A 20,036-nucleotide genomic window follows, 5' to 3' on the forward strand; every position below is an offset into this window, starting at 1 on the left:
ATACTGGTTGGCAGGTCTGCTAAATATATCACGATAGTACCATTAACTTCATGAATCTGCTGGACAGTTGAATACAACCATTCATATTTTCTTTTCACATCCACTCTGCTTTTTCCTAAAATTTCAAACTTTTTAAACCAAGTTAGCATATTGTAAAGAAATATAACCACTCACTTTAAATCACATTTTGAACATTGTTTATTTTTCCAGGCAAAATGGAATGTCATAAAAATACTCTTCCATAACACAACAATTGATTATTACTGAATTCTTTATTTGCAAACAGTATTGGTTTCTTCTGTGGCATAAATGCAGGTTTAAATGCATTCGAAGTTACAAATGACTTTCTAAATAACTAGTCTATTTAGTGCAGAAATTAAAAAACCCATTTCTTTTTAAAAGATTAAATTTAGTAATACTAAATTTAATTCTAATTCTGGAAGTAATGTTCTTTGCATTATTTAAACAATGAGATAATTCGTTTTTTTTGGTCACATCATTGATGCTTCTTTAAACAAAATTAATTTGAATAATAAATTCACAAATAAATCAAGGTCCCTAGTCTAGGTTGTTGTTTCCAAAGCATCTAAAAAATAGATGTTTAATGCAAGTAATTGCTATATTATTTCCTTTTTTTGTGTATCTATTGTCATATTCCAAGATCTAATGATGCAAAATCAAATGTTGTTCTTAATAGAAGTCAAGTATATCTGATGGATCGACTATGGAGCGACTATGACAAAAGAAAAGTGGAAATGATTGCCAAGAATCGGTCTTTAGACCATCTCTTGTTATGAACTAGGGCACAGAGGTGCACATGACCTTTCATACTGTCCCTTGGCTATCTCATGCTTTTGACCTTTAACCTATGATACAGAAGTGCAACTGACCGTCCATACTTTCTCTTTGACGATTCCATGCTTTGACCGTTGACCTGACTCAGCGCTACACCTAACCTCTCAAACTGTGGATCAATTTTGCCTTGACCTTTGACCTATGACAGACCTTTTCTCCTGTCTCTTGACCATCTCATGCTTTTAACATTGACCTGCTGTTTGACAGAGTTGCACTTGACCTTTCACAATGTGTCTTGATCAACTATTGCTTTGACCTTTGACACCGTCTCTAAACATTCTCATGCTCTGACCGTTGGCACCGTCTGCATTCTTATGCTTAGCCATCTTACATATGAAATGCATATTCCATTCTCTTTTACTTACTATTACCTAATATGTTTGATAAACTCATACCTGACCTTTGACCTATGACAATCTCTGGTAACATTCTCATGCTGAGACCTTTGACAAAACATACAGATGATGCCATGTATTCCATTTTAATTCACTTACTATTTCCTAATATGTTTGATAAACTCATACTTGACCTTTGACCTATGACACTGTCTCATAACATTCCCATCTTAGACCTTTGACACGACATACACATGATGCCAGGTATTCCATTCTGATTCACTTCCAACTATCATGTCTGAGCACAGGTGATCACATCATGTGGTCCTTTCAAGCAGTCTTGAGTATACTTTCACACACAGTATTATCATTGCAGCTGTATCATCAACATACCGATGCTTTCACCTTTGACCTTTAAACCAAGCTGATGATGTCATGTGATCCATATCAGACCAGGGTATTCATCAATATCACAGTCAAAGTGTTCAATACCCATCAACTCATGCTTTCATCTTTGACCTCTGACCTTGGGGGATCCGACGACCTCTCGTTGGCGGACAGGATGTCCCGAACCCGTCCCACAATGCTTTGCATCAGCTCGTATGTAAAGCACGCCGACTTCATTACCTGTCGGAAAAAATTCAATTATATCAATGAACAAATTGTTTACAAAGGACATAAGCCTGTGCACAATATGGTAAAATAAAACTCTTCAACAATCTTTGCATCAATTAAAAGTTGGTGGCCTTTAAGCCAGCAACAAGATATTTTACACAGGCAAGAGATATCAAATTCTAAAAAGAAATCGTAGTGCACAAAAAATTATTCGCAAAATCAATTGCAAGTAAAAAACAAACGGAAGTAAATGCAATCGATCTGATCAATCGCAACTATGGATGGCCAGCAATGTCAACATCTATTATGCATGTTTGTTCAAGATTTTTTCTAGGTATGATGTACATTCATGCATTCATTGTTTTCTTGAAAAATCCATGTGCTTCTCTTTGTTTACAAATGATAATGTGCAAATTTCCTGTAGAAAAAATTATGACACTGATGGATTTCCATAGAGTTACAATTGACTCAACTATAATGAATTAAAGTCATAATTTTTTCCTGACAGAAAATTTGCACTATGTCCTTTGCAAACAAAGAGAACCAGATTGAATTTTCAAGAAAACAATGAATATATGAATATACATCATATCTAAAAAATATTTTGAACGTGCATTTAAATGTTGACATTGCTGGCTTTCTATGCTTGTGGTCGATCGGATCAATCGCAAGTCTTTGTAAGACTGGGCCCAGTTTTGTAATCACTGTAATCAATGAATGTTGTTGAGTATACTTTCATCAACCAAATTGTCCATATGAGTGACATCACAATAGAACTGCAAGAATGTAACCTGAGACGCACAAATTATAGGCAACCGTCTTTCTGATGTTGATGGGAGGACTAACACAATTATATCTGACACAAGTCTGGTTCCATGCCATTTGGCTCCTGCAACTATTGAATGACCGACTTCAAACCTGGGGTGGCATTCTGGAACACTGTCATAACTTTTGTCATAAATTTTGTCATTTCTCTCCGAGATGTGACACCGCTATGATTGTCACAAATCGGTATTCTGAACATTGTCTTTTCCCTGTCATATCTCTCAAAGTTCCCGCCCATCTTTTCGGAAGCAATCCAATCAAAATCATCGTTAGTTCCCAGTGGGAGCCCTTCTAGCCCATAGGAAGGCTCTGTGACAGGTAGGGCATATCCCCAATTCTGTTGCTGGCATCGCGCAACTACGCGAATATTGATGCGCTTAATTACAATGAGAGACAGTTAGCTGTGAAGGATTTTAGAGAAGTAGAAAAAGAAGGAAAACAGAGAAAAAAGGAGGAATTAATATGTAGGGCCTAACTAATTGTAGCATGAAAAAATAATTTTAGAAATTGTCATGGATGATGAGTGAAACTAATACCACAATCTAATCTAAATAATATATGCTTGACATTCAGTCGGCAGGGTATCGGGATATTTGATACTAAAATATATGACAAAATTTATGACTGCTACCCCCCCTGTCATAAGTTTTGTCATATCTTTTGCTTGTATAAAAGGATTACGCGCATCTAAAGCCGCATATTTTTGGTGCGCGCTAGAGAGATGAGACGAAATTTATGACAATATTTGTGACAAAAGTTATGACATCCACCAGAATACCGATTTTGTCATATCTCTGAGAAAAGATAAAATATGGAGAAAAGACAATGTTCAGAATACCGCCCCTGGATTTAAACCTATACCCTACCCTAAACCTAACCATAATTCTAACATAAAACATTATGGCACCCCTAAACCTATTCTTAGTCTATACATGTGTACAATTTTTAATGGGAATGGTTGGAGAATGAGGCTGATCTAGCCATGTGGGCAAGTCGTGGTCTAGTGGTTGTAACTCTCGCCTTTCAAACAGAGGGTCGTGGTTCCAATCCTAGCCATGGCGTGTTTTCCTTCAGCAAGAAATTCATCCACACTGTGCTGCTCTCGACCCAGGTGAGGTAAAAAAGCTGTGCGCACCAGAATCGGTAGACTAGCTTAGCCAGGGTAATATAGGAGCGCCTTGAGCACCTAGCAAGGTGGATACGTGTGCTATACAAACATTGGCGGCGGAAGCCACAAATTTTAGGAGGGGACAACCCAAAAAATTTTGACAAGCAAAAAAAAAAAAAAAAAAAAAAAAATTTAGGGGGGGACCGTCCCCCCTCCTCAAATTTAGGGGGGGGGACACGTCCCCCCTGTCCCCCCCCGCTTCCGCCGCCTATGTATACAAATCCTATATTATTATTTATTCTACATCAAAGACAAAATAAAGCCCAGAGCAAATTGTCGCAGGGGCAAATATTGTGTCACCAAGCCTACACCCTACCCTTACTCTAATCCTAACATAAAACCCTACTGCAACCCTAACCCTACCCTACCCTACATCTTAGACAAAATAAAGCCAAGAGCAATTGTCGCAGGAGCAAATGTTCGGAGGCCGTTTCATAAAGCTGTTAGTAAGTTAAGAGCGACTTTAAGAACGACTGGTGATCCTTTCTTACATGCTAAACCATCGCTAATGAATATTCCATTCGCCATAAGAAAGGGTCACCAGCCATTCATAAAGCTTGTGTATAGTTTTGGTAAATCCACCAAAATGCACCTATTACTATTCCAATTCATTGCTAGCTAATATGAATGGATATGCCCTATAACAGTTATGATGTGGAGGATATGAAATGAAAATGTGTTTTACAGGATAAATTTTGCGATTTTACACGGAAATTTAACTTGATCGGGTCACCCGATCAAATTAAAATATCTGTGTGTTTTTGTCTTTCAATTAAATCCTATTCCAAATCATGGAATGGGCTGAAACTTTCAAGATGTGTTCTTTGTCTGTAACTTTTGGATATCTAATCACTAAATTTATAAGATAAGTGCTTAAATGTCCATTTTTTTTAATTTAAAACAAGCATCGCCGAGAGAGGGCGCTATATATCCAAGATTTGAATATTTGAAATTTTCTCAGAGAAGTGCAGTTGGAAAAATATCTAACGGTCTCTACGCTTCAGTAAGACTGTCATATTAGATGATATTCGATTATCAATCACATTATTGACCCTTTACCAAAGCTATACACAGGCTTTAAGGTTGCTCTTAACTTACGAACAGCTTTATGAAACACCCACCTGTTACCAAGTCTGTAAACAGCTGATTACAAAGACTTACATGCATTTGTTGAGAAGGTGGCATGACTGGAAGCTGATGGCCTGCCACGGTCAGACTACCAGAAGGCACAGGTCCTGATTTATCTGGTATCAGAGATCATAATGAAAACAATCAAATAATTCAATACAAACATTTCAAATTTCATAAATCATGAATATTCAAAACCAACAGAGACAAAAAATTTCTGCTGAAAGGGATTTACGCCAGTCAGAAAGTTGGAAGGTGCAGGTGCTCATTTTCCTCTGTTGTAAAAAAACACAGAAAAAAATACACAATTTGAAATGATCAATACAGATATTTCCAATATCGTAAATTTTGAATATTCATGACAAATATGCACCATCTCCTACTGACAGGAATGACTCCATCTACTTGGTCTACTAAGAGTTGGTCTGGCTCTCAGATCATCTATCGCCATGGCCAAGTGGTCAAAGGCACTGGACTGGAGATCCGAGGATCAGGGGATCAATTCCCAGCTCGGCACTTATGCCCTTAAGCACGGCATTTTATCCACATTGCTGTTTTATCGTATATCAAATAAATGAAAATGCTATATGCATAACGACTACCAATGTGTGGTCTAAAAAAAAAAAAATAATGGCTAAATCCACTTGGTCTCCTATTTGCACACTACCACGTAGTGTGCAAACTGGGATCAATCTCTAAGCAGTCCCAAAAAATGTGAAGTAAAACAAACTCTTGAATCTTGCATTGGGTTCAACTTTACAACTTCAAATCTTGAAAGTATAAAGACAAATTTTCTAGAACCAAACAACTATTTTGGCTAACTAGAGAGAACCTTGGCGTTGAACTTTATTGCTTTTTTTAGATGGATTATCACATTTCAATTGTGAGATGTTAGAAAATAAAAAAAAATATCAAGCATGGCTAAGAAAAAGCTCATGACACAGGTGGCAGCATTTGTTTGCCATGAAAAATTTCTCAACAGATATTCTGAGAATGTTTTCAGATAATACGAGGCTGCCACCATTGTCGTATTTCTAAATCTTAGCTGCCGTAATTTGCAATTTTATTTTGAGATACAAGGCTTCAAAATAACGACCCAGCGACGATATTCCACACTTACTCTTTCCTCGTGCCTTGTGTTCATCCATGAGGGCTGTCATCCTGGTCTGATAGTGGGCAATGGACAGGTTGATACCAGTATGAAGAGGGTCAATGAAGCCCCTCTCTATGTGTGGTATGTGGGACCAGATACCGGTCTCGTTCACACTCGCTGAATCCCGCAGGAGAAGGAAACGTAAACAGTTGAGAGCTGCCATAACCCTGTAATGCAATGAACAATTGTCAAAACTGTTTTACGAAGACCACAAAGTTAGTTTCCGTTACCCTAAAAAGGACTGGGCTATTTGAGATGTATCGAAGACTGGAGGGGGGGCCCATAGTTGCTCTCCCCTTCTTATCTCGACTACTGCACATTCTTCACCACATAAACTACAAGCCAGTATAAAGAAAAATCCTGAAAATAATTTTAAAAAATGTATTATGAATAGAATATGCCAATTTATTCATGAAAAAAATAATTGCATATTTAACACCCAATTTCACATAAAATTTTCCCTTTTTTCTTTGTTTTTTCTTTTGTTTTTCATTGTTATTTTTCAATGGAAATTATTACAGACTATTTCACAACTAAATTAAACCCTGAATTAATTTAGCAGACTAATTAGAATGAAAAAATGAGCAATCTTTTATGAATTTCATCTCACATAGACTTTGTACACAAAGCATTAAAAATGAGCCATTTTCGGCATAACATTCTCTCATAAAAAGTCATGTGGCATCACGACACTATACCTGTATGTCACAATTTTGGTCTCACAAGTTGGGCGAGACTTCAAAGAAAAAAGTCATAAAGTTTTGCGGCTCTATCTTTTGGCGTTTTGGAAATATCGCGCAAATCGTCCTTTCAGGGTTAAGATGTATCAAAGGAGCATGTCCACACTGTCCCACTTGGTGCTATAGTGCCCTTTAGTATAAAGGCATTAATCTTCATTACCAGGTCCCTCAGAGAGAAACTTAAGCGGTCGGTCCCCTGGTTGCTTGCTTACAATCATTCATGCTTTCTTAGCAATCAGGTAAGAAAGAAATCACCAACATTTACCATACCACCTACTCATAAAGTTGATTTTTCTGTCTCCCTTGGGTGATTTTTAGAGACAGGATTCACAGGGAGTGGGGTGGGGGGTACAGGTTCTGAAGTTATCATTACTGGTATCCTGCTTTCTCATCCATGTTTTTGCTATCTAAAAAGTAGGACACATGACTGTTAACTGTTCCTTAAAATGGACTCAAATTCCACTTGATGTTTAATTCATGTTTGTACCAATGAAAGACAAATTTAAGCACTGATGCTATAACTTCAATCCCTCTCGATGTATATTTTAACTTTTCTAGGAATAACAATAAAAATAATCAAGACAGTTTTTGTATAGCACATATGATAAACATCCCTATGCACTTCCAAAGCACTTGGATATCATTACCCTTGCTCTAGCCCTGCAGCCTTTAACAGCATGGAAGCCAGGCAGCCATTCAAGTCACCTGGATTGAGTGCGGCACAGTGTGGATTAATTCCTTGCCCAAAGAAATTACACCTTGACTTTGAATCAAGCCAATGAACTTTTGTTTCAAAGTCAGACCAATCCACTGGGCCACAATGCTCTGTGGAGAAACTACTCACTTGTCAGACAATTCCAGCATGTCACTCTCTGCTCCGTTGGGTAATGAAAAGATGAGAGAGAATAGATCCCCTAAACGATGACCAACGAACCAGTCATTGTCATGATGCTGTGTAATAAAATCATAACAGAAATATTAGAAATATTACTAATAGAAATACTATAGCCGAGACAGAAGAAAACTCCAGGAGAGCATAGATAATACCTCTGTCAAATAATCAGTCTAAATATTCAAATCCAATATTGTTAGACAGTAAAAATTCAACTAGAACAAATCAATATACAATATACAGCTCGTTCAGTGCTTATCACATGATATAACATCTGTAAGCACTCACAAAGGACTTGGATATTATTCCTCCAGCGTTGGTTCCAGTCTTTAACAGCATGCAATTATTTTAAAGGATTTCAAGGAATGACTCCCGCCAGTACTCCATTTACCTCACCTGGGTTGAGTGCAGCAGTGTGGATAAATTCCTAGCTAAAGTGGCATTATTACAGACCAACAAACCCCTCACAGTACAACACAGAGCATACCATTATAAGAGCATTACAGTAGATGTGAATTTCCTCATTTTCTCATTTTGTACGTTTCCTTTTCATTGACTATTTCACAAATGTCAATAGAATGTTATGATTTTTTATTCTTAAGAGTCTTGAATAGAAAAATAAACAAAACTGATAAGAAAAATAAATGTTTACTCAATTACAAGGTGAAAGACTTTTGGAATTTTGTTTTGCATTTATTATTTTCAGCAGTAAGCATAAATACAAATCAGCATACATTGGATTTCACTCTCCACTTGGCCAATCTAATCGTCTCCAGCCTAGATCTTACTCCCACCCAAGTAGTTGTGGAGCATTGTGGCCCAGTGGATTAGTCTTCGGACTTTGAAACAGAGGGTCGTGGGTTCGAATCCCAGCCATGGCATAATTTCCTTCAGCAAGAAACTGATCCACGATGTGCTGTACTCAACCCAGGTGAGGTAAATGGGTACCGGTATGAAGTAATTCCTTAAAAAGCTATGTGCGCTATCAACGCCTAGCTTAGCCGGGTAATACACATGTAGGAGTGCCTTGAGCACCTAACAAGATGGATATGTGCGCAACATAAATACCCTATATTATTATTATTAAGTTTTTGGATGATTGATGAGGCTAAGATCAATTGACAATGAAATTGCCATGCCTACCTGTAAGGTGTGATGGACGTAATCCTTGACCATCCCGATGACCATCCCACAAACACCAGAATGGACTGTATTCTTCAGCAGGAGCTGCAGTAACCTGTAACGTCCTTTCCAATCAAACTTGCGGATGTAGACAGGGAAGACCTTTAAAGCCTCTTGCCTCTGTGGAAGGGAATTTATTTTGTTTATTAAGTTTTTATTTCTTTAATACTGATTCAAACAATGTTAGAAATATACGCCCAAATAAACAAAGGTGGTTTTGGAAACCCACGGTTGATTCTATGGTTTATGCAGATTTCCTGTATAAATTACGCTTAATTTAGCGCGTATCCGGCGCGTGTATAAAAAATGTAGAATGCTGATGCACGCTTTTGTCACATAGCGCCAAATTGATTCCTGTTACCATGGTTAGATATGCTATTTTATTCATGAGTCCACTGTTTGAAGAGTGGACTCATGAATAAAATAGCGTGGATACCCACGGCAACAGCCGTCAATTTGGCGCACTTTGACAAAAGTGCGCATCAGCATTGGACATTTTTTATACACGCGCCCGATACGCGCTAAATTAAGCGTAATTTATACAGGACATCTGCATAAACCATGGACTCAACCGTGGGATTTCAAAACCACCCTTGTGAATTCTGGCCATAATGTTTCAAAAGTACAACAATAATTAAAGGTACAGTTTTACGGAGCCCATAAGAAGCAAGAGCTTGAATACATTAGGGCGACTCCATACTATGTAAAAAATAATAATAGATCAACTGAATCAAGCATGAAGAATAAACATTTGTAAAATTACAATATTGACTGGCCTTGAGGGGAACATCAAATATGATAAGAATAATAATAATAGGCATTTATATAGCGCAATCTATCTAGAAATATTCTATTCCGCGGTGCGTTATTATTATTATTATAATCCCGGCTTTAGCTCGAGCTACCTTTCAGCACTCATGCATTAAAGGAATTAATCCTGCCGGGTACCCATTCACCTCACCTGGGTCGAGTGCAGCACAGTGTGGATAAACTTCTTGCCGAAGGAAATTACGCCATGGCTGGGATTCGAACCCACGACCCTCTGTTTCAAAGTCCGAAGACTAATCCACTGGGCCACAACACTCCACAACGCCACAATGATGCCCGCAAGAGAATCATATTTGCCAGAGTCTTTAGACGAGGGCAATATGTTTCTTCAAATTGCAAAATATTTGAGGTTTCCTGAAAGAAGACCCAGTCAATATTATTATTACCTACAGCTGTATAAGGTGTAATTCAAGCTATTATTTGGAACAATTTATTTGTCTGTTTGCTTATTTCTACTTCTGATGTCAGGTTATTCATGAACTTGATGAATTGTAATCCTTGCATGCCAAGCAATTGTGACGTATGTTACAGCTCGCAGTCGCGCATCATGCATAGCGCACAGATACACTTAACGTGTAAAAATCTTGTGCTTGGGTTTGATCAGCTGGGAATGTGTATGCACTGGCCACGCTGCACATTATCTACAATGTGTTGGTTCACAAACTGGTTCCAAACAGTTTTCGCAAATATTGAAATTAGCGATCAAAATCGGCTCCTACTGAGCAAGCGCACTAGCAGAAAATGGCCAATGTTGCCCTCTGTTTTGTACAGTATTCCTATAGGCAAACCCGAGAGAAGGGCAACATGGCAAATGTTTACCCTGTTGCTCTCGGATTGAAAGTACCGAGTGAAATATGACATTTATTCATCTGTTAAAATGCCTTGTGTAGGTAATAATATGTAAATATACAAATCAAAGCAACAGCACAATCAGTGAATCCCACCCGAGAATTTGAGTCAGTGAAACCCCCCTCTTCCCCCCAACCCAGTTTCCCTCTAAATCAATGTTTTCCTGTGAGTGAAGTATTAATGATGGTAAAAAACTGAAAGAGGGGGTTATTTCTGCCATAACAGTACATGCTTAAACTCCTAATATGCACATATGCAGGCCTACTTACAACAATGTTGAGAGGACTCATAACCATGACAACTGATAGCATTTGGGGGAGGTCTTCATAGAATGTGTTATCTAGGATTCTGTGATGTAGTCCACCATCCTCAATTCCTTCTACCAGTAATGACAGCAAAGACTGCAAAGGAGAAGAGATGGTGGACAGAATGAAAATTCAAAACGATGAAAATAAAAACTCCAAAAATAACAACTTACTATAATAATATTAATAATAGTAGTAATATTGACAACAATAATAATAAATAATATTTCGCATTTATATAATGCTTAACACATCGGAACGACATCTCTAAGCGCTTTACAGATATATTATTACCCCAGTCATTGAATCCTTGCATGACCGCATACAATGTATGCACCTTCTCTACTCCCTGGGGAGCATTCCAACAAGAGTTCCAAGACTCAATTTTGCTAGGCATACTACATACATGTAGGCTTTTGCATCCTACCGGGTATCCATTTAACACCTGGGTGGAGAGTGGCAAATTGTGGACTGACGCATTGCCAAAGGACGCTAGGCCATGGTGGGATTCGAACACACGACCCTCTGATTACAAGGCGAGAGTCAGAACCACTACACCACAGTGCTTCCACTAATAATAATCCAATAATGATACTTCCAATAATCATAATGATGATGATGATCTAAGTGAGAAATACACTCGACTTACTAAAATACAGTCACAGTTGCACATAATTTTACAAATGGATAGATGAAACAGTCCCCCGCAGGACATTTCACCAACATTTTTTTGTCCCACAAATTGTCCGTCCTACAGGTCAAGTTCACCCGAGAAAAACGTTGATTTGAATCAAAAGAGAAAATAAAAAAAACATAACACTTCAAATTTCATCAAAATCGGATGTGAAATAAGAAAGTCAGTTTGCTCATTTTTCCCTAAACAGTTATACTGTATGCACAACTCGGTGATATGCAAATGAGAGAGTTTGATATTGCCCATCACTCACTATTTCATTTGTTTTTCTTGTTTCAATTACACAAAATTTCAATTTCAACAGATTTGACAATAAGGACCAACTCTGACTGAACCATTAAATGTTAAAACAATGGTAATTCAAAATAGCCAGGGAGAATAAATCAATCATTGTGTCACATGACACTGAGGAGAAAATTAAGATATTTCATATTTCATGTCATAAAAGACAAAAGAAATAGTGAGTGGGTGACATCATCAGTCTCCTCATTTGCACACTGATCAGGATGTGAATATAACTGTTTTGTGAAATTTAGCACAAATTTAAAATGTCACAACTCCTATACTTTACATGTACATCTGATTTTGATGAAATTTCAGTGTTATGCTGGTTGAATTTTTCTCCTTTTATTCAAATCAACTTCTGGATGGAGTGAAATAGTCCTTTAATAGCTTTCCTTTGTTTTCATTGGCTGAGAAGCAAAGGTGTCTGTTGTCGTGGTAACTGTCGGATAATGACAATTTGTCAGAACCGACAATTAACATGAAAAGGTCACCTGCTCTCTCTCTCTCAATATGATAATATTCTCTGGACTGAATTTTGTTTGGTACTCACCAAACCCTTGAAGACAGGTTCTTCTTCTGCTTTCCTCAGTAAGGCTGCTATGTACATATTTGTGAGTTGTAGCAGATGGTCACAACTGAAATGAAAAGCAGTTGGTAAAGGGTAATTACAGCAATAACCATGGAATTTGGCTGCTTCTTGTAGCCATCTGTAAGTTAGGCTTGACTTAATGCAGGAAGTAGTGAGCCATTCTTGAGTGCCGATCACTTTGATTCCCATCAGATTTAGTTGAAATCTAATTTTTGTTGACTATAATAACTTGTATAAGCCAGCATTTGGATCTAAAATTTATGTTTTAGAATTTAAGCTGCATTGCACAAAATCTGCTCCCACCACAACAATGGGATATGTCATTCTATTACCCCAAGAACAATGTACCTGTCCTGCATGAAGTAATTCATCTAATGTATGTATTAACCCTAATATCTAAACTGGGCTATTTCGGACTAGAATATACTGGGGGGGGGGGGTCAATTTGACCCCTTCAGATCTCGGCTGCATTCCGGAACCGCATTCCCGGACATCGCGAATTTGGTCTCAAAAGATGCGCAAGACTTGAAAATAAAAAGTCAGCGAGCGGCGGGGTCAAAACATTTCGCATGGCGGAGTGGTGAAAATTTTGTCAAGGGGGGGGAGGACCCCTTGACAGTTTATTAAGGGTTATATGTCAAATCACCATCAATCATGTAATAGTTTGTGAGCACAAGGTAATACATACCTGTAAACTGCTGGAAGTCTATCATCTTCCATCTCTTCTACTTGGACCAGATAGACAAAGCATCCTAGACCTAGAGCAGGAAGACCTGTGATGTCTCCTGGACCTTGGTCGTCCTCAAGCAGATCATCAGCTTCCGTTGAGGGCGCTACGGGAAGATTGAAGTCTCGGCCGTAGCAGAGGAGTTGGTTGAAGCTAAACTGGAGCCTTGATAGGTAGGTCTGTGAATGGAGGCAAATAATGTCAAAGCAATGACAATAATAGACAAAATAAAGTAGGGACAGAGACTTGGCACTTTGGTGTTTACACCATCTGTTCATAGCCTTTTTAAAAAACTTCAATGGAAACTTAGAAATAGTCCTTAAAGTCCCTGCAGCTCTAGAGGGAAGGTTACTGTACATTGACTTAAGTCCCCAACCCACCACTGCCCATCCTGAGCCAGAAGCAGTTGCAGTGGACTCTTCATGAAAAAGTCAAAAGGAGTTGGATTTAACCTGGGCTTGACGTTCTCACCACCCTTGACGCTGTGCACATTCTAAACATTGACACGGATCAAGCCAGGAAGCGGCAAAAAGAAGCCATGTACATCAATCATAACAGTATTCAGTAAATACTGCATCCTTTACAATGACTCTTATATCACCATCAGACACTAGAATTGTAGTCCCTAAAAAGTCTTATCATTTCTCAATCCTAGATATCACTCCTACCACTCTTGGCATGTGTAAGCAAGGCAATCGCAGAGATGAAATTAATGGAGTACATTTAAGATAGATACTTTGCATCATTCAATATCTAATCCTTGATCTCTGGTTGTTAATTTCAAGCCAAAAGAAAATTATAGATTTCCTTCTTTAAATCAATTTCTATACAGGTATATAATATCTCCGAATACAAATATTTCACTGTACATTAATATTCATCTGGCCGATATAAATGTGTACGTTATTATGTCAATTCTCATACATTTTCTTTCAAATTGACCACAATTTTTTAAATTCCTAATGTCACCATATTTTCTTGTCCTCATATATTTAAATTTTTAAATACTATTTCCATCTGAATCTTTATTTGGACATGTTTAAAGCTAAATTCCAGTTTTGGTAACAATCTCAAAATGACTTTTGACAGAATCTAATAAAATGACCACCCAAGTGTCTGTTTATATGAATAAAAAATATGTGCCAAAGGATTCTGGGAGAAATTGTGTAATTGCTGAGAAATAAGCAAAATAAGCGCGGATTCGGTCACTTCCGTTGGGTCTTTATTCCAGCAATAATAATACACTGTCCCATGTGTGCCTATCTGTGTTGGTGATCTTCAGTGTGAACATTTTTCAGCGTAGATTTCAAGATTTCACAAAGTTCAGTTTATGTAACTGTGCCAGATCTAGATCCTCGATGATATTCTGACAATTAAGCCTGGTTTTACAGACTTTCTCATGAAATCAGTGTTTACTGCAACTACTGGCATTTCTCTTTAAAGTCCACATAGCGGAAAATGGGTCCCCGGAGATCATGTAGACTATGCCATATCAATAAGAGTTCTTGCTAAGCTCTAGTAAGCTGCAGCTTACTATTAAACTCTATATTAAACAATTGTCTGATATATATTGGGTTACATTATTCCTCACATACTTTATTGTTGCAATGTGTGGTCACAGAGAAGTATAGGAAATTTTAATACTTTGAATAAACTACATAAACGAGCTGGTTAGATAGTCTCAAAAAAGTCTTGGGATACCCGATCATTAGATGATTTTGAAGAGCTGAGTTGGCCAACTCTCCATAAACTGTTTTGGAAAACAACATTTTGTCTAATGTATAAATGTATCAACAAATTAACGCCTGAGATTATGTCTAATCAATTCATATTTGCTGATGAAATCTCAGTACGAACAACTCGTAATACTGAAAAGATGATGTTACGCTTTATACCAACTGTAAAACTGAATTTTATAGGAAATCATTTATTTATTCAGGTAGTCAAATCTGGAATGATCTGTTGCTTGTAATCAAACTAGCCTAAAGGATTTTCTCACGTGATTACACACTCAATATCCACGTTTTACTTATATACTTAATGCTATGAACTTATGTCTTAATTGTATTATCATGTTTTATACCATAAAGTCTTTTTATGTATACGAATATTTATGTGTGTCCTAGTGAAGAGGTGTGGGTGTGTATGGGTATTGTACACTGTGTGGAACGGGGTGCTAATTTGGCATTTGCAGTGCAAGTGCAGTGGCTATGCTGCGGGTGCTCATTTTCTAGTTTAAATTTGAACTAGAAAACCGGCACTCGTGGTGCAGTCGCTGTACAGCGCTGTATCTGCTGAATTAGCATTTTATTTATTTTTATTATTATTATTTTTTTACAGTGTATATATATATATGGATGAGTGTGTGTGTGTGGGGTGGGGGTTGAATGCGTGTGTGAATGTGTTTGCTGTAGGTGGCCCATGAGTATGTACTGAGGGTGTATGCATGAGTAGGTATACATTATATAGTTCAATTGTGTAGAGATAAGTGTTGCAATATGTAGCTGCATTGCTATTCGCTTTGTTTACCATCACCTTTTTACGTTAACTTTCAACTGTTAAATTTGTACCTTATTCTGTAAACATGTAGCATTTTAAATTAGTCTATTGTATACATAAGTTTGTATTTATAAATTTGTTATATCTGTATATATTATGTATATCTACTTTGTAATTAAAGGGCCCCAACTAAAACCAGTGTTTGTACTGATTGGGCCACCCTTTTTAAATATGTGAAATGAATAAATAATAAATAAATAAAGCAGTTCCCACTGCGTCATGGTCATTTTCTTTGATGCAGTGAGAACTGCATGGACGTAGCATTAGTCTAATAGGGGTATAACATGAATAGTAGAGCAAGATCAGATAGGCTAGGCATGCATCAAATCCCATGAATAAAACTTGTGGCATCTGAAATGGATAAAGAAAATACAGTGGAGTCTCTTACCATAACTTGTTCCGCACACAGTCTGAAATCTGACTTGTGTCTTGGCACATCTGAGTCTTCTTCGGTTGCTTTCCAGGCCAGGTCTGTTCTTGCCAAAGGATAGTCGAGTATTTTTATTAACCTACAGAAAACAAAATTAAGATACAAATAGCTAATCATTTTCATTGATCATGGATTGCTAACCTTCATGTATGATAATAAGTGAATATACACTGTACTACAAACTTATACTTCCCCATTAATTCCCCCAATTCAAATTAAAAAATTAAAAGGCAACAGAGTGTAAGAAAAAAAAAAGCATTGGAATTAATCAACTGTCAAAAGTAGACAACATGCTTTTACGAAAGACCGCATCACCCCCATGTTAATAATGAACAACACCTGAACAGTTAAGATAAAATGGAAGTCAATATGGTACCTAAATTGTTTTAATTGCATCATACTCACAATTTTGCAATTTCAATCTTGGAGTTTTCCACCTCTGTCCTTTCCTGTCAAATAAAGTGGCGAGATTTCAGGAAATATCAAATAACACGTTTTCATGGCTGAAACTAGTAAGAATTCACGAATGCAAGGCAGTTCAGAGTTTTGTGACGCTTATAACTTGGAACAGTATTCAAAATAAATTGAAACCAATGAACTTTCAGAGAAGTAACAATACTTCTCAGGCTTCCTTCATCTTGATTTTGAATAATACATTGATCGAAAGTTAATTGAGGTGCCTGTTAGAGGGAAATTTTCTTACCGGAACATTGTTTGTTTGTATGGTCATTCAATATTCTGGAAAAATTGAAGATCACCTGCCATTTAAGTATGTTCCCTGATTATGTATAATCTTGAGAGCATTTCATGAAGAAACAGTCAGTGACAATCACTGGCAACTGTTATAAGCTACCGAAATACTTGCATCTGATTGGCTGAGAGCATATTAGTCAATGAAAATCACTGACAGAACTGTTCATAAAATGCTCCCCCGAGTCCTTCGATTGCCCTCTTACCAGTTCTGACAGTTCCCTGGCATTTCCATAGAGCATCTCTTCCACCTGAAAGATGAACGGAGCCAAGAATTCCAGAACGGCTATGGTGCTTCTCCCAAGCCTCAAGACATCTGGATCCTCAAGCAAGAGGCGTCTCTGCTTCTCGTCTAAACCTTGAGTGCTGGGAAACTATAGATCATCAGACAAATGAAATGAAATCCATGAAATCAATGGAGTGTTAACAGAAACTGTGATCGATTACAAATTAATCTGTGATTCCCAAATAAATCAGTTGTCTTCCATTAAACTACACATTTGCAATTAATTGCTGATCTGCTCCATGCAACAGTAAAGAGATTTGCTACCAATAATAGCAAATTGCACAAGAAATTTGCAATTGATTGCAAATATTTTCTTGCAACTCCTCTCACGTCTGTGATCCTCTGTATAAATAAACCGAGGGGTTCATAAAGCTATATGTAAGCTAAGCCTAAGAGTGACTTTAAGAAATACTGGTGAACCTTTCTTACACGATAAACCATCGCTAATGAACATAATGGTGTATACCATTCACCACAATCAAGGATTGTTCTTTACGTCACTCTTAACTTTAGATCAGCTTTATGAAACACCCACCAGACCCCCCCCCAGCAGTGGATACATGTAAGTCTTTTATTTTAACGGTGGAAGTCTTTCAATGCCCAAACTGAAATGGGAAGCATTGGGATAACTTGAATGCTTCAATAAATGTGATCCTGAAAAAACTTTAAAATTTGACATTTTTTCCCTTAATACGTTTTTTTTTTAAAGTTTGTAGGTCTGTCTTATTCATGCAAGCTATCCCCTGTATCATTAAACATAAACATAACCAGATCATGGCTCAAAATTGAAATATTTTGATGACAGCTCAGAATAAGCTTGATTTTAGTATTATAACATGTGTAGCAACCTTCTTTGACTCGAAAGAGTTCTTCCCAGTTATTAGGCTGTTTTCAGACAATAAGAACCTGCCACCAATGCTCTATTTTTGAAATACAGCCTTTTCTAAGCTGCTCTCAAAATCTTCAAATTTTGAGATACCAGGGTTTTATCAGCCAAGCCACGATATGGAGATTACAAAAAACAATAATTTTACCTATCCATATTCTTAAAATTTGCAATCTACACTGCTACATAATTCTAGATTGAGTGACTAGTTTGAATTTTCAAAACACCTGCAGATGGTCACTCGTCATAATCGCTAAAACTCCAGCCCTCCCTTGAGCCCTATTAACCCTATCTAGGCTGGGGAGGGGGCCTCGGAAGCCCCCCTAGTCAATTCGCATATTTTCGCCGCCCAATTTTTTTGAATAGCGCCGCTCACTGACTTTCTACTTTCAAGTCTTGCACAACTTTGAGACTGATTTTGCGTCACCCACATACGCGGTTCTGAAATTGAGCAACATTATGTACGTGCATGTCAGACACACAATTGTCCAAAAAACGTGATTTCATAAATTAGCATAATCCCTTAAGAGCAATTTGCATGAAATAAATTACTGTACAATTCTGTAGATTATGTCCCAGACAACCTGCATGCGCAATCACGTGGTTGACGGCCAAGATCACAAGGGGGGCTTGGGAGGTCCCCCCCCTCACCATATGAACTCCCAAAATACCTGGCCTAGATAGGGTTAAGACCAACTATTGTTATTGTACAGTACCTAACCTTGATTGTCTGTAGGTGGGCATAGAGTAGGAGAAATGACTGATTGAGGTGATAACTCTTTGTAAGTCCAAATCGCATCAAAACTGAAAAGGAAGGATCAACATAGGGACGTAATACAATATGTTACGTGTAACGCACTATAAAGAAACAAGTATTATTGTTATCATACTTTGGACAATTCACACACAGATCGAAAATAATGTAGAATATGATTGAAATATTTAGCTTATCACTCTGAGGTGTTGAATCATTGTTTTAGTAGCCCAAACTTGTAGTATGTGTGCAGTGCTCTGTAACCAAAAGTAAAGGATCCATATCACATGTCTATTGGATTGGATGATACAGTCAATATATTGTAATATGGGACTTTCATACATTTTTGGTAAAAAATGAATTTAAAAACGCTTACATGAAATCTTAACAAAGAAGTTTCTTGTGGGTATAACTGACCTGTTGATAGTGGTCTGAGGAGTGTTCTGTAGGAGCCATCATCAAGGAATCTATCAAGCTGCTCTAAGTAACCCAAGATCATCTCTTTAGGTTTCCCGATCTATGTGACAAGTAGAAGGGAGAGGAGGGGCAGATAGAGAGGAAAAATGGGGAGGCGGAGTAGAAGACAAGTGAGGGAAATAAGGGGAGATGGAGGGGGATGAGGAGAACAAAAGAATGAAAGAGAATAAGTATATGATAAAAAGAAGATGAGGTAGAGGAGAAAGAGAAAGATGGGAGGGGGGGAAGAAGATGAAATGAAGGAGCAGAAGATGGAGGGGAGGGAGAGGGAAAGAAAGATGGGAGATGAGGAAAAAGAAAGAGGGAAAAGGGTGAGGGGGAGATAAGGAAATTGTGGAAGAGAATAAGCATAGTAATCAAAGAAGAGGAGGAGGAAAAGGAAAAGAAAGATGGAGTGATTTTGATAAAACAGATTTTATTTGTGCGGTGTCTATAACATTTGGCATATCATTTCATGACCATTTCTATAACAAACTTATTTTTATGAAAATCCATATTTTATTGTTCGAAATAGAAATGAAATACTCTGAAAATTTGCTTTGCCCAATTGATCGTGGGCCCGGCAGCTGCTGTGCAGGGTAGCAGCAACTCCCATCTTTTAACGTCTTTTGGTCTGACGCGGCCAGGGTTTGAACCTCTAACTTCCCGGTTGTGAGACGGACGCTCTACCAACTGAGTCAACACAACGGTCCATTATGTTTCATTAAAAAAGGTGAATTTATGT

General features: G+C 37.6%; 1 protein-coding gene across 1 annotated transcript in view; it reads right to left on the reverse strand.

The window, feature by feature from the left end:
- Positions 1-315: 315 nt before the first annotated feature.
- Positions 316-20,036, reverse strand: part of LOC121428676 (glomulin-like) — a 39,494-nt gene continuing 19,773 nt past the window's right edge. The window contains exons 4-16 of the mRNA XM_041625473.1: positions 19,253-19,352; positions 18,803-18,885; positions 17,116-17,283; positions 16,565-16,608; positions 16,118-16,238; positions 13,132-13,349; positions 12,405-12,489; positions 10,840-10,971; positions 8,855-9,013; positions 7,664-7,770; positions 6,047-6,246; positions 4,960-5,042; positions 316-1,817 (exon numbers count right to left, since the gene is read on the reverse strand). Of these exons, the coding sequence (XP_041481407.1) occupies positions 1,686-1,817; positions 4,960-5,042; positions 6,047-6,246; positions 7,664-7,770; positions 8,855-9,013; positions 10,840-10,971; positions 12,405-12,489; positions 13,132-13,349; positions 16,118-16,238; positions 16,565-16,608; positions 17,116-17,283; positions 18,803-18,885; positions 19,253-19,352 (1,632 nt within the window). The 3' untranslated portion in view covers positions 316-1,685. The remainder of the gene's footprint in view (positions 1,818-4,959; positions 5,043-6,046; positions 6,247-7,663; positions 7,771-8,854; positions 9,014-10,839; positions 10,972-12,404; positions 12,490-13,131; positions 13,350-16,117; positions 16,239-16,564; positions 16,609-17,115; positions 17,284-18,802; positions 18,886-19,252; positions 19,353-20,036) is intronic.

This window comes from Lytechinus variegatus, chromosome 15 (genome assembly GCF_018143015.1).
Source record: "Lytechinus variegatus isolate NC3 chromosome 15, Lvar_3.0, whole genome shotgun sequence".
Classification (NCBI taxonomy): Eukaryota; Metazoa; Echinodermata; class Echinoidea; order Temnopleuroida; family Toxopneustidae; genus Lytechinus; species Lytechinus variegatus.